Source organism: Phaseolus vulgaris, chromosome 8 (assembly GCF_000499845.2).
Source record: "Phaseolus vulgaris cultivar G19833 chromosome 8, P. vulgaris v2.0, whole genome shotgun sequence".
Lineage (NCBI taxonomy): Eukaryota > Viridiplantae > Streptophyta > Magnoliopsida > Fabales > Fabaceae > Phaseolus > Phaseolus vulgaris.
The window spans coordinates 55,604,751-55,621,600 of record NC_023752.2 but is presented as its reverse complement, the minus strand read 5'-3'; the positions used below and the strand labels follow the sequence as shown (position 1 = coordinate 55,621,600).

Genomic DNA, 16,850 nt, shown 5'->3' with positions numbered 1-16,850 from the left:
TTACACAAACACCTTTTTATTATTCAAATTCTAAATGAAGAAAATCACAGAGACTTGGGTGATAGAATGGTCCTAACAAGATCATCCATTGCTCTTAGTGAAGACCCTTTTTCTTCCCCTTTCTCTGTTATGGCCTTTCTCATATCAGATGCAATCTCCTTTGCCTTCTCCTTCATCTCCTTTCCTTTTCCTTCTTTCTCCATAACTATGTCTATCACCTTCTTCACTTCCTCCCCATAAATGGTAGTTTCCACAAATCTAGTGAGCTCCACGGCCACACCCATTTCCTCCACCAACATCTTCACATTGTATGTTTGCTCTGCAGCTAGTGGCCACCCAATGATTGGCACCCCATAGCTAAGAGCCTCCAACACAGAGTTCCATCCACAATGGCTTAGAAACACTCCTGTGGATTTGTGTGACAGAATCTCCAACTGGGGTGCCCATTTGTGCACCAACAATCCACGCTTGGTGTCCCTCATTCTCTCCTCAAACCCTTTTGGCAACCATTCTTCCTTGAACTCTGCTTCAATGTCAAAACCAACAGGTGGCCTCACAACCCAAATAAACGATCTCCCACTCTTTTCCAACCCTTCAGCCAAGGCCATCATCTGGGAGGCACTGATCGTGTTCTGTGACCCAAAAGAAATGTAGACAACAGAGTTCTCATCCTTCAAGTCCAGCCACTCCATGCATGCTTCAAGAGCCACGCCACATTCCTTTCCTGAGCGATGTCTTGAGCCCTTGAGTACAGCAGGTGGAAGGAGTGGCCCCACGGCCCAAATAGGAAGTTGAAGATACTTGCTCAAAAGATGCAACCCCAGAGGCTCTATTTCTGCAGCCGTGTTGCAGATCCACCCATCAGACTTCATAGAATGTGAAATCTGTGGAATTGTGAATTGTGACCAGTCATCAGTGCCATCAGCTTCTCTTAGATATCTATGCAATTGAGTGCGATGGAAGCGATAGCTTTGAGGGAACCCGGGAACCCAGAACTGATCAGAGTGTGTTTTCTTGTGGGGGAGGTTCAACCAGAGAGAAATGTAGGCCAAAGTTCCATAAGCACCACAAGTGGTGAAGGTTAGGTTCCTAGTGCCCAGACTATTAGCAACTTTGTTAACCCAGCCAAGGAACACGTCAGATATCATGCAGATTGGAGGCTGACCCTCTTCTTCTGTTATGCGTGATATCAAGGAGCGAATAGGAGCCTCAAGCGAGAGTGTTGAATGACAGAATTTTACCAGTTTAGTGTAAGGAAGCTTCTCGGTGTTCTCTGTGTTTGGTGGCAAACCGTGTTGGACAGAGTTGAAGGGCAACTCAGCAAGACGGATTTGATTAGGAGAAGTGGACGAAAGTGCAGATTGTAGGTGTAGAATGTTGAGAGGGGTGGTGGCTATGGTGATGGTGAAGGTTGCTATTGTAGTGTGTTGGATTTGTCTTGCTAGTGCGAGGAAAGGGATGATATGTCCTTGCGCCATGAGGGGTACCATCACTATGTGCCTCTTCTTCTTTGCTTCTTCTGCCATTGGAGGGAGCTGAAGCTGAAAACAGAACTAAAGTGTTGTTGGTGATAAAAGAAAAGTGTTAAGGAGCATATATAGGAGATGAAGAAGGGAAAGATATATAAAGTTGCAGAGTGTGTTAGATCAAATCAGTAGCTTTTGGGTGTCAGGGGATCTCACGCTTGAAGAAGACAACACATTATAAACATCATTAGGGCTTACTTATTCTTTGACAAAGGTTATTAAACATCATTAAAAAATTATATTTTTCAAGATTTTTTTTACATATAACTAATTATGGTAATTAACCTGATATAACAATTTAATAATACTCTTAAAAAAATTGCTTATGAAGGAGTAAAATTAATATAATACAATAATACCAAGTAAAAATTGGATCACATGAGAGGGTAGTACACAGTACACAGTACATTATAGCACATGTTCATTTCCATCAACTGCTGCATTTGTCAAGGAGAATTGATGTTTTTCAACAGTAAAAAGATTATAATTCAGTAAAGAAGATCAGTGGTGCAGGATTATTAGAAACAAGTATTGTGTATGTGGGCATCTTATCAGAGAAGGGTATGTATAGTAGTAGAAGTAAATTGAAAGAACAGATAAAGATTATGCAATGACTCCTTCTGGTGTAGCTGGTAAGCTAAAAACTAGTTAAGAGGAAGATGTTATGATTATGCAATGGGAGAAGGTGTCTTTATGAATACATGGTAGATGTTTAGAACAAGCTCAAGTATGCAAACTAATTCAGGTTTTGATTCTGAATATAAGCTTGGGGAATCAATTTTGTATAAGTCTTGTTGTTTTGGTATGCTTAAGACTTCAAATTTGCATTTCTCAATTTATCAATTCATTATTTTATAATTAAAATAAAAACTCAATTTTAAATTACTAAAATAATATTATAATATACTTAAAAATTTAATTTAATTATTATTATCATTAAATAATTAATATATAAAATAAGTAATTGTTTTCATTAATTTAATTTAATTAATTAAGCATTTAAAAAATATTTATAAGATATAATAAGAGGTATAAACACTATTAAATTTGCAATTTATTTGTTTTATTTTTTTATATATAAAAAAGTTACTCTCATTTTGTTACAGGAAAAATAATTGAAAGACTTGTAAACAAGAAAAAAAAAATTCAAAGATCATCATTTAAATACTCTTCATGAGAAGTCCAAAATTTAATTTAATTTCTTTATTTATTTGTTATTTTTTAATTTATATATTGAAAATTGAAGTTGCATTGCCTAATTAAATTTATTTATTAATTGATTAATATTATAGTCTTTTAATTATTTTATTCCTTTATTTTTTATTTTTGTAAGTCTATTTTTTATATAAAATACCCGTGCAATCTGCTTCAAGACCTGTCACGTCTTTTCTAAATGGTAACAGTGAACTAATTTTCCACAGTAAAAACGTACTATATATAATCAAAACTCGTGATTTTATGTAAGACTGAATTCTTAGTTTAAAATCTGCACGGTGTGTTTTAGAATCATTAAATTTTTTTACAGGTATGAAATATAAATATTATTTATCTTCATGTCATGGACCGAATATTATTTTTAAAATCAAATTATAATACTTAGTTAAAGATTATTACTTTCATAATCGGTGAATCACTGAAGAAATGGATTCAAACTAATAAAAACATAACTTGTGCAAATCCTACTTAGAAAATTAGTATGAACTAATTTTTATATCCAGGAATAGTTTAAATATATTTTATTTTCTTAAATATTTAAGACAAGTTTTTTTAAGATAAAATTGTTATGGAGATTTGAGCTTTCAGGATAATAATATTTTAGATATTATGGATGATTGATTTAATGATAATATCTTAAAGAATTTAAAGTTAGAATATTGGTAATGTATTTCAAGATGGAAAATAGTTTAAAAGGCGAAATTCTCGTTTTCTAGTCTTGGCTAAAGGGTATAGAAAAATGGTTCTAAATATAAATATTTGTTCTGTTTTAATTTTAATTGGAAACTTGTTTCAATATATTAAATAGTTTCAAATTGCTTAGAAGTTAATGTTAAAAGGAAGATAATTTAAATATATTTTTCTTCCTTTAAATTCTAACGTGTCTTTTAAGGACAAAATCATGATGGAGTTCCAAGTTGTAAAGTGAATAATATATCGAATACATGTATGATTCATCTTTATAACTACTTTCTCATTCCTCCCAATTGAGGACTACGAAAAAAAAGTTCATCTTTGAAACCTTCTGTCAGTCCTCATAGACGATGTCAATGTTTTTTTCTCAAGTTTGATCGTTACCCTTAAACATTGACTAATGGACTTAGAATAATTTAAATACACATTCTTCTCTTAACTCTTTTAGACCCTTTTAAGAATAAAAATATCATGGAACTCCTAAATGAATAATGTGATGATTGACTTCAGTGATATTACTTTAAGGAACTCGAAACCAATGACAATCTAAATACACATTAGTCTCTTAACTATTCAAATAAACTTTTAAAGACAAATTTAAAGTTGAAAGAATATGATATTTTTTAATTATATTTATTTTATTTTATTTAAAATAATTTAAGCAAATTCGCTGTGAGTGTATTTTAATAAATTAATTACATTTTTTTGGTTATCATGTTATGTCTAATGTATTGTTTAAAAAAATCAAATTTAATTTCGCTAATTTCAACTATACATATGTAACAACTACACTTTTATTGATTGCTATATATTCTGAAACTAATAAATAATAAATCAAGAAATTATTTCTCACTCTAATCAATAAATAATATAAATAGTGACCATATCAAAGGCAACATTTTGCCATGTGTCAATCACAATTTTTTGCCAAAAAAAAACTCAAAACGATAACACCCAAAATAGCAAACAAACCCTAGTCACTTAGTATCATTCTATTAGCAAACAAAACAATTACATTAAGAAATTTACCGCTAATTAAAGATCCAATTTCTCTCACTCTATTAGAAACCCTAATACCTCTCAAACCCTAATCCTCTCTCCAAAACATTCACGCTTCTATCCTTTCTACGTTACTCTCTCAACCTTATAATTATTCCTCTTTCACAATTTCAGCAACTGCACATTCTGCTCATTCGAAGAACACCACTGCACATTTGGTCTTTTAGATAGTTTTGAATTGGCGCGTGCTTTTGAATTTTGAAATGACAATAGCGATGGGTTTCCCCAAATATAGGTTGTTTTTCATTGAGTCATTCATTGTTTTGATTTCGCTTTTCTTCTTTTCATTTTCCGTGGATTAAGTAATTTTTTATACCTTCATCTCATTTTATCATTTCGTTTTCCAGTTTTCTTTTATAATTTCTATTCATTTGTTTGCATCTATATCATTTCTATTCAGATTGTTTGCTCTATTTTTCTCAGTTTTTCCATTTGTATTGTGAAATCTTCATCTAATTTTTTTCGTTTTCTGTCGTTTTCTTTATGTTTTGTGTTCATTGTTTTTTGGGTATTAAATGTTAATCCTTCGTTTTCCAATACTCTTATTAGTTTTGTTCAGTACCAGATTTCTATTATCAAACCCTAGTCATTTACTAACACGTGGACCAATTACATTAAGACACCTACCTCCCATTAAAGATCCAATTTTTCTCACTCTCTCAGAAACCCTAATACCTATCAAACCTTAATCCTCTCTCCATAATACTCTCTAAAACTCTCACGCTTCTCTCCTCTTTATGCTACTCTCTCATCCTTATTCACAATTTCGGCAACAACATATTATGTTCATTTAAAGAACACCACTGCACATCTATAGTTTTGATTTGGCACGTATTTTTGAATTTTGAAATGGCAATGGCAATGGATTTTCAATATATATATATATATATATAGGTTGTTCTTCATTGAGTCATTCATTGTTTTGATTTCGCTTTTCTTCTTTTCATTTTCCGTGGACCAGGTAATCTTTTATACCTTCATCTCATTTTATCATTTTGTTTTCCAGTTTACTTTTATCATTTCTATTAATTTGTTTGTATCTATATCATTTCTATTCAGATTGTTTGCTCCATTTTTCTCAGTTTTTTCATTTGTATTGTGAAATCTTCATCTAATTTTTTTGTTTTCTGGCATTTTTTGTTTATCTTTTCTGTTCATTGTTTTTTGGGTATTAAATATTTATCCTTCGTTTTCCAGTATTCTTATCAGTTTCGTTAAGTTCCAGTTTTCTTTTATCAAACCCTAGTAATTTAATTACACGTGGACTAATTACATTAAGATACCTACCGCTCATTAAAGATCCAATTTTTCTCACTCTCTCAGAAACCCTAATCCTCTCTCCATAATAGTCCCTCCAAAACTCTCACGCTTCTTTCCTCTCTACGCTACTCTCTCATCCTTATTCACAATTTCGGCAACTGCATATTCTGCTCATTCGAAGAACACCATTGCACATCTGTTCTTTTCGATAGTTTTGATTTGGCTCATATTTTTCAATTTTGCAATGGCAATGGATTTTCACTATATATAGGCTGTTCTTCATGGAGTCATTCATTGTTTTGATTTCGCTTTTCTTCTTTTCATTTTTCGTGGACCAGGTAATTTTTTATACCTTCATCTCATTTTATCATATTCTTATCAGTTATGTGTAGTTCAAGTTTTCTTTTATCAAACCTTAATCACTTACTGACACGTGGACCAATTACATTAAGACACCTACTGCTCATTAAAGATCCAATTTTTCTCACTCTCTAAAAACCCTAATACATCTCAATTCCTAATCCTCTCTCCAAAACTCCCACTTTTCTATCGTCTTTACACTACTCTCTCAACCTTACGATGATTCCTCTTTCACAATTTCGACAACTGCACATTCTACTCGTTCAAAGAACACCACTGCACATATGTTCTTTTCGATAGTTTTGATTTGGCGCGTATTTTTGAATTTTGAAATGGCAATAGCGATGCGTTTTCACTATATATAGGTTGCTCTTCATTGAGCTATACATTGTTTTGATTTCGCTTTTCTTCTTTTCATTTTTCGTGGACCAGGTAATTTTTTATACCTTCATCTCATTTTATCATTTCGTTTTCTAGTTTTCTTTTATCGATTTTGTTCAATTTTTGTTTGCATCTATTTCATTTCTATTCATATTGTTTGCTCCATTTTTCTCCGTGTTAAATGTTCATTTAATTTTATTCGTTTTTGTCTTTTTTTTTATCTTTTTTTCATATTTTTTTGGTTATGAAATGTTTATTCTTCATTTGCAGTATTCTTATCAGTTATATGCAGTTCAAGTTTTCTTTTATCAAACCTTAATCACTTACTGACATGTGGACCAATTACATTAAGACTTCTATCGCTCATTAAAGATCCAATTTTTCTCACTCTCTAAAGAACCCTAATACCTCTCAATTCTTAATCCTCTCTCCAAAACTCCCACTTTTCTATCGTCTCTACACTACTCTCTCAACCTTACGATGATTCCTCTTTCACAATTTCGACAACTGCACATTCTACTCATTCAAAGAACACCACTGCACATCTGTTCTTTTCGATAGTTTTGATTTAACGTGTATTTTTGAATTTTGAAATGGCAATAGCGATGGGTTTTCACTATATATAGGTTGTTCTTCATTGAGTTATTCATTGTTTTGATTTCACTTTTCTTCTTTTCATTTTTCGTGGACCAGGTATTTTTTTATACCTTCATCTCATTTTATCATTTCTTTTTCTAGTTGTCTTTTATTATTTTTGTTCAATTTTTGTTTGCATATATTTCATTTCTATTCATATTGTTTGCTCCATTTTTATCCGTGTGAAATCTTCATTTAATTTTATTCGTTTTTTGTCGTTTTTTTATCTTTTTCTGTTCATATTATTTTGGTTATTAAATGTTTATTCTTTGTTTGCCAGTATTCTTATTAGTTACGTGCAGTTCAAGTTTTCTTTTATCAAATCCTAATCACTTAGGCTATGTTTGTTTCCTACGACTGATTGTTGCGAGCGAAGAATATCGAAGATTTCACAAATTTCAATGAATAAAAAATTACTTAAAAACAGAAAACGAGGTAAAAAAATTTGAGCAACTTTTCTTTCTATACATGCGAAGATTAGCGAGGATTTGCGAAGAAACTCAGTCATATATAATAAAATATATATTAATAAGATTATGAATGTATATTTTATTATATATATATATATACACATTTATATTTTTATATTATTAATTTATTAATATTTATATTATAATAAAATAAATATAATTAATTGTATAATATAATATAAAAAATATAATAATTATTAAGATAATATAAAATATTAATAAATATATAAAATAATAATTATAATAAATAATAACTAAATAATTATATCTATCAACTCAAAATATATATTATATTAAATATATATTTTATAATTATTAAAAATTTACATAATACCATTAAAAAGTTAAAATTATTCTTAATTTTATTTGTATAAATATTTAATAATATTAATAATAAAAATAAATATAGTTATTTATATAATAATAATAATAATATTATTATTAATTATAAAAGAATAAATATATAAATTATTTATTTATTTTTTATTATTCATATATTATTAAAAGTAAGAGTAAATTTATAATTTTACATTTTTATACATTTTAAAAGAATTAAAAATTTTCACACAACCATCACATCATTCACAAAATTCAATAAACTTTCTTCACAAATCTACTCTTACATACCTCAATCCAAAGAACCTCACTTTCTTCTCAAATCACTCCAAATCCACTCCCTCAAATCTCCTCCCCAATCCAAACACACCCTTAATGACATGTGGACCAATTACATTAAGACTTCTATCGCTCATTAAAGATCCAATTTTTCTCACTCTCTAAAAAACCCTAATACCTCTCAATTCCTAATCCTCTCTCCAAAACTCCCACTTTTCTATCGTCTCTACACTACTCTCTCAACCTTACGATGATTCCTCTTTCACAATTTCGACAACTGCACATTCTACTCATTCAAAGAACACCACTGCACATCTGTTCTTTTCGATAGTTTTGATTTAACGTGTATTTTTGAATTTTGAAATGGCAATAGCGATGGGTTTTCACTATATATAGGTTGTTCTTCATTGAGTTATTCATTGTTTTGATTTCACTTTTCTTCTTTTCATTTTTCGTGGACCAGGTATTTTTTTATACCTTCATCTCATTTTATCATTTCTTTTTCTAGTTGTCTTTTATTATTTTTGTTCAATTTTTGTTTGCATATATTTCATTTCTATTCATATTGTTTGCTCCATTTTTATCCGTGTGAAATCTTCATTTAATTTTATTCGTTTTTTGTCGTTTTTTTATCTTTTTCTGTTCATATTATTTTGGTTATTAAATGTTTATTCTTTGTTTGCCAGTATTCTTATTAGTTACGTGCAGTTCAAGTTTTCTTTTATCAAATCCTAATCACTTAGGCTATGTTTGTTTCCTACGACTGATTGTTGCGAGCGAAGAATATCGAAGATTTCACAAATTTCAATGAATAAAAAATTACTTAAAAACAGAAAACGAGGTAAAAAAATTTGAGCAACTTTTCTTTCTATACATGCGAAGATTAGCGAGGATTTGTGAAGAAACTCAGTCATATATAATAAAATATATATTAATAAGATTATGAATGTATATTTTATTATATATATATATACACATTTATATTTTTAGATTATTAATTTATTAATATTTATATTATAATAAAATAAATATAATTAATTGTATAATATAATATAAAAAATATAATAATTATTAAGATAATATAAAATATTAATAAATATATAAAATAATAATTATAATAAATAATAACTAAATAATTATATCTATCAACTCAAAATATATATTATATTAAATATATATTTTATAATTATTAAAAATTTACATAATACCATTAAAAAGTTAAAATTATTCTTAATTTTATTTGTATAAATATTTAATAATATTAATAATAAAAATAAATATAGTTATTTATATAATAATAATAATATTATTATTAATTATAAAAGAATAAATATATAAATTATTTATTTATTTTTTATTATTCATATATTATTAAAAGTAAGAGTAAATTTATAATTTTACATTTTTATACATTTTAAAAGAATTAAAAATTTTCACACAACCATCACATCATTCACAAAATTCAATAAACTTTGTTCACAAATCTACTCTTACATACCCCAATCCAAAGAACCTCACTTTCTTCTCAAATCACTCCAAATCCACTCCCTCAAATCTCCTCCCCAATCTAAACACACCCTTAATAACATGTGGACCAATTACATTAAGACTTCTATCGCTCATTAAAGATCTAATTTTTCTCACTCTCTAAAAAACCCTAATACCTCTCAATTCCTAATCCTCTCTCCAAAACTCCCACTTTTCTATCGTCTCTACACTACTCTCTCAACCTTACGATGATTCCTCTTTCACAATTTCGACAACTGCACATTCTACTCATTCAAAGAACACCACTGCACATCTGTTCTTTTCGATAGTTTTGATTTAACGTGTATTTTTGAATTTTGAAATGGCAATAGCGATGGGTTTTCACTATATATAGGTTGTTCTTCATTGAGTTATTCATTGTTTTGATTTCACTTTTCTTCTTTTCATTTTTCGTGGACCAGGTATTTTTTTATACCTTCATCTCATTTTATCATTTCTTTTTCTAGTTGTCTTTTATTATTTTTGTTCAATTTTTGTTTGCATATATTTCATTTCTATTCATATTGTTTGCTTCATTTTTATCCGTGTGAAATCTTCATTTAATTTTATTCGTTTTTTTTTTCGTTTTTTTTATCGTTTCTGTTCATATTATTTTGGTTATTAAATGTTTATTCTTCATTTGCCAGTATTCTTATTAGTTATGTGCAGTTCAAGTTTTCTTTTATCAAACCCTAATCACTTAATGACATGTGGACCAATTACATTAAGACATTTATCGCTCATTAAAGATCCATTTTTTCCCACTCTCTAAAAAACCCTAATACCTCTCAATTCCTGGTCCTCTCTCCAAAACTCCCACTTTTCTATCGTCTCTACATTACTCTCTCAACCTTATGATGATTCCTCTTTCACAATTTCGACAACTGCACATTCTACTCATTCGAAGAACACCACTGCACATCTGTTCTTTTTGATAGTTTTGATTTGGCGCGTATTTTTGAATTTTGAAATGGCAATAGCGATGGGTTTTCACTATATATAGGTTGTTCTTCATTGAGCTATTCATTGTTTTGATTTCGCTTTTCTTCTTTTCATTTTCCATGGAGTAAGTAATTTTTTATACCTTCATCTTTTATTATTTTTGTTCATTATTTTTGCATCTATATCATTTCTATTTAGATTGTTTGCTTAATTTTTCTCAGTTTTTCCATTTGTATTGTGAAATCTTTATCTATTTTTTTTATTGTTTTCTCACATATCTTTTATCTTTTCTGTTCATTGTTTTTGTGTGTATTAAATGTTTATCCTTCGTTTTCCAGTATTCTTATCAATTTTGTTCAGTTCCAGTTTTCTTTTATCAAACCCTAGTAATTTACTTACATGTGGACCAATTATATTAAGACACCTATCGCTCATTAAAGATCCTATTTTTCTCACTCTCTCAAAAACCCTAATCCTCTCTCCAAAACTCTCATGCTTCTCTCCTCTCTACGCTACTCTCTCAACCTTACGATTATTCCTTTTTCACAATTTTGGCAATTGCACATTCTGCTCATTCGAAGAACACCACTGCACATCTGTTATTTTGGGTAGTTTTGATTTGGCGCGTATTTTTGAATTATGAATTGGCAATGGCGATAAGTTTTCACTATATATAGGTTGTTTTTCATTGAGCCATTCATTGTTTTGATTTCGCTTTTCTTCTTTTCATTTTCCGTGGACCAAGTAATTTTTTATACCTTCATCTCCTTTTATCATTTTATTTTCTAGTTTTATTTTATCATTTCTGTTCATATTTTTTGCATCTATATCATTTCTATTAAGATTGTTTGCTCCATTTTTCTCAATTTTTCCATTTGTATTGTGAAATCTTCATTTAATTTTTTTCGTTTTCTACCGTTTTTTTTAACTTCTCTGTTCATTGTTTTTTTGGGTATTAAATGTTTATCCTTCATTTTCCAGTATGCTTATCAGTTCTGTTCAGTTCCAGTTTTCTTTTATCATGTCTTTTCAGATTGTTTGCTCCATTTTTCTAGGTTTTTTCATTTGGATTGTGAAATCTTCATATAATTTTTTCATTTTCTATAGTTTTTTTTAATCTTTTTTGTTCATTGTTTTTTGCATTTATCTTTTCTATTCACGTTGTTTTGGGTATTAAGTTTTGTTCATTGTAATTGTGAAATCTTCTCATTTTTTTGGTTTTGTAGTTTTTTTAATGTTTTCTCTTCATTTTTGTTTGCATTTATATCATATATGTACATATTGTTTGTTAAATTTTTTTCTCAGCTTTTTCATTTGTATTGTGAAATGTTCATTGCATTTATTTTGTTTTCTGCAGCTTTTTTAATCTTTTTGTTCATTGTTGTTTAGGTATTAAGTGTTTATCCTTTGTTTTCTAGTATTCTTATCAGTTCTCTTCAGTGCTACTTTTCTTTTATCATTTATGTTCATTGTTTTGCATCTATATCATTTCTGTTCAAATTTGTTCTCCATTCTTCTCAGTTTTTCCATTTGTATTGTCAAATCTTTATCTCATTTTTTTATTTTCTGCATTTTTTTTATCTTTTATGTTCAATGTCTTTTGCATTTATCTATATGTTGACAGTTTTTTTGGGTATTAAGTTTTATTCACTATTATTATTGTGAAATCTTCATATCTTTTTTTTTTCGTTTTGTTCATTTGATCCATATTTGAAAGTGTATTTTTGTTCATCTCATTTGCTCAGATTGTTAACGCCACTTATTGTTTTCCATTTGCTTTTTTTTTTTTTTGATTTTGTCCACTTTTGAAATCCATTGTTATCATGTCCATTTTGTTCATCTCATTTACGATTTGTTTTTTGCTTTGTGATCTTTTTTTTCTTCTGTTGAGTTGTGAAATACATTATAATTATGGAAATGGGTTTTCACTATATATAGGTTGTTCTTCATTGAGTCATTCATTGATTTCATTTCTCTTTTCTTCTTTTCTTTTTTCCATGGATACACAATCATTGAGACACAAAGGTTGTCATTCACTATAGCTAACCAGTAACTTATTCGCTGTGATATTCTTCATGGTGTACAAGAAGCAATAAATCAAGGAGAAACAAATTCTTCTGTCATAGGAAAGTGCATAGTTCTACTTCATCGTTTACAAGTGGTATGAGGTATATGTTCAATAATTGCCAAGATGTTATGGCCATATGTAAAAAAATTTGGATATCTAGGTTTGTTTATCACGATTATGTGCAACATAAACTGGCATGAAATATGTGATTTTGTTTCCTTAAGAGGTTGTACAACATTTGATATACCCAACATTGTGTGTAGAGTATTTAAAATGAAATTGGATGAAATGATGACTGATTTAAAAAAAATTCTTTCGCAAAGTAAATGCAGGTAACTCTTTTTTTGTTGCCTTTCATACATATTACTATGATTTCTAAAGTTTTAAAATATAATATGCAAATCCTCTACTATTGTAGGCATGGACATTGTTGAAGCAAAATGAAATTGATACATCTAGAAGAAAAATGAAGACAAGAAGAATACTATGTTTTTGGCCTGGTTTGAGGCTAATAAGATATATGTTGAAGGGAAAAATCTGACGTATGCTGAATTCACCACCAAATTTGTTTGGATGGATCAACATTGGGAATGAAAACCAAGAAAAAGTGGTTTTAGCATTGGAAGACTTACCTTTGTTCTTCCAGGCTTAGGCGAATTGTATTAATGCTTGGAGAAGAAGTTACTTACTTAAGTTCAGACACACCTTGCCAATCTGATGAACAAGAAGACATTCAAGCTGAGTGGTTTACATCAGAGTTTTTAAATGACATTAGATGCTTAGAAGTTCCTAATCATTACCTAAACCTCAAAAATGGTGTTCCAATAATGCTTTTAAGAAATATTGATCAAGCTAATGGATTATATAATGACACCAGATTACAAGTTATTGAGTTGGGAAAGAATGTTATTGGTGCTAGAGTGATTACAGACAAAAGCATTGGGCATAAAATACTCATTCCTAGAATGTACTTGATTCCTTCAAATTCAGGACTGCCTTTCAAGTTTCAAAGAAGACAAATCCTAGTATCCTTGTGCTTTGCAGTGACTATAAATAAAAGTCAAGGTCAAACACTTTCCAAAGTTGGGTTTTATCTTCCAGAACTGTATTTACACATGGGCAGATATATGTTTCTGTTTCTCGAGTAAAATCTAAAAATTGTTTGAAAATCTTAATTTTGGATGAAGATGGACAAAAAACTACTTCAACAACTAATGTTGTTTACACATAAGTGTTTGAAAATCTTTAAAATATGATGTTACATCACACATATGAGGTATGAACATTATTATATTTTCAATTCATTTTATTTGGTCAATTTATTTTACATATAAAAAACATGACTCTCATGATAACAAATGTAATTGTGTACCAATATATGTTATTTGTGGAACAACAAGCTGAAAATGATTATGTTGTTGAGCTTGCAGGTTTTTAATTTATTTTATTGATATTATATTTATTTTATTTTATGGATATTGATGGTTGAAATGATGTTATTTTGATACAGGAAAATTTGAAAAAGTGTATATGAGAAAAAAAAAACATTCAAAGATCATCAGTTAGATACTCTTTATTCATATTCACATACATAATGATTAAGACATTAAAATTTAATTTTATTCTTTATTTAGTACAAATGTACTTTCACGAATGATGTAACATTATGTAATCTATTTTATTTATTAATATTATAGTCTTTTAGTTATTATTACGGACTAGTAGTTCCTTATTTTTATAATCACAATAAAAAATTATACAATAAATTTGAGTTTTTAAAAAATTAATGTATTTCTTCTTTTAAAAATTGTGTTAGGTTCGTGCTAAAATTGTCAAAAATACAATAAATACTTTTTGAATTGGACATTTCACCGATACGTGTCCTACGAGTATCGATATCCGATACGCGTATCCGACAGAAACACACTATTTGAGAAGAGTGTCCAAACCTCCTAACATGTTACTTTTACAAAGAATTTTATTATTTTAATATATAAATTCGATACTGTTTATAATATGATAAACACACATATAATCATAAAATGATTTATATACAATTTTTTCAAATTTGCTGGTACCAACATATTACTGAATAACAATATATATATATAACAAAAATTGCACTATTTTTTGAAGAAAATAATAATTAAAATAAAACACACTGAATTGTAATAATTTTAGTGTTGAAAAACATCAACTCTCCTTGACAAATGCAACATTTGATGTGGAGAAACTTTATTTCAGTGATTAGAATGGATTACTGTGCAAGATGTGAAAATCTTTTTGAAATTTGATTTTCAGAATAATATAATTTCTACTTCTATATTTTGATTTCCATTCGGAATAAATCATGTGGTGGCCGAATGTTTGAATTTTGATTTTTTTTCATTTGTAAGGAGTGAAAGAGGAAGAAGAAAGGCACATAAAATAAAATAAAGTAAATTTAAAAATTTTATTTATAAGTAAGAAATGTTTTTAAAATTTTAATTAAAAATGTGTAGAATAAATTTTAAATGAAAAGAAAAACTTATTAAATTGTAAGATTAAATTATTAAATTTTGTTGTGTAGAGAATTAAAATATTTATAAAATTGAAAATAGAAGGAAATATAAAATTTGAAAATTAAAAATTAAAAATATATAAAGGATAATATTAATATAAAGAGAATGAAATGAAATATTTTATAGGTATTTTGAACTAAATAATTATATTGGAAAAAATAAATAAAAAATTATTTTGTTTTTTAATTTTATAATAAATTTGAATTTGGGAAAATAAATTATAATAAATATGTAACTACATTTTTATAATAAACTTCAAATTAGATGAAAAAATTATGATATTATAATTATAATCATTGACTGGATTACAGTCATACACTCTAAAGATGAAAATTTGACTCTCTAAAAAGATCAAAATCCAATTACCCACCGAAAAACTCACTTTTCTTCAGCTTCAACCACAAAAATAAAAAATAAAAATAAAAAATTACCTCCAAAATTTGATCCAAAAACTGATGTTGAAAGTCGACAACAGTATAGTGTAGTTGTGTTGAACCAAACACACTTTAATAATAGTCGAACGACACATTGCACAGTAATCCATTCTATTCTAAAAAAAGTTGGGACTAATTAATTCCCGCATCCAAACCAATGGGTGAAATTCTCTCACATGTGATCCAATTTTTAATTGATATTATTGTATTATATTATATTTACTCGTTCATAAGCATTTTTTTAAAGAGTATTATTAAATTATTATATTAGGTTACCGATAATTAGTTATATATAAAAGAATCTTGAAAACATAAATCTTTTAACGAGGTGGTAACCTTGTCCATAACCTTTGTCAAAGAATAAGTAAACCCTAATGAATGTCACAACTATAAGAGTATGTCTTGTCTTCTTCAATTCAAGTGTGAGATTCCGTGACACCCAAACAATTTTATACCACTAAAAACAAAGGATTATGATATATTGACTCAAATAGGGTAAAAAAAATATATTACATTGGTTCTTATTAACAATTAGTGTAATATTTTTTTTTTACTCATAATGACCTATATTACATCGGTTAAGTCATCTAACCGGTGTAATATATGACTCCCATATTAAAAAAAATGATTTTTTTTCATGAAGAGTGAATGATCATAAACGTCACATAAATAACCACTTACAGACACACGGGTAACTAGTAACCAGTTTTGCGTTGTGGAGGAACCTGTGGCTGAGTAACAAGTTCTGATAGGGTTATTGCATTGGTTAAGTCATCTAAGCGATGTAATATATGGTTCTTATTAAAAAAAATTAGATTTTTTTTCATGAAGAGTGGGTGGTCATAAACGTCCATATAAGTAACCATTTACAGACACACGGGTAACCAATTTTGCGTGCGTCACATAAGTAACCAATTGCAGACACATGGGTAGTTTTGCGTTGTGGAGGAACCTGTGGCTGGGTAAGTAGTCCTCGTGGCGAAGGGCCTTACACCGACGTTTCCAACAGCGTTCTGAGAGTTGTGTGGATTTGTTTCGACGCCAATCAGTTCCATGTCATCATCCACGACAGCGACCGTCACGTCGAGCGTAGCAACGACGAT

General features: G+C 28.7%; 1 protein-coding gene across 1 annotated transcript; it reads right to left on the bottom strand.

Moving 5' to 3' along the window:
- On the bottom strand, positions 1-1,716 carry LOC137827096 (UDP-glycosyltransferase 92A1-like). Its single transcript, XM_068633310.1, has one exon. It carries the CDS (start codon positions 1,524-1,526, stop codon positions 45-47), a length of 1,482 nt encoding a protein of 493 aa, XP_068489411.1. The 5' UTR covers positions 1,527-1,716; the 3' UTR covers positions 1-44.
- Between the last annotated feature and the right edge of the window lie 15,134 nt (positions 1,717-16,850).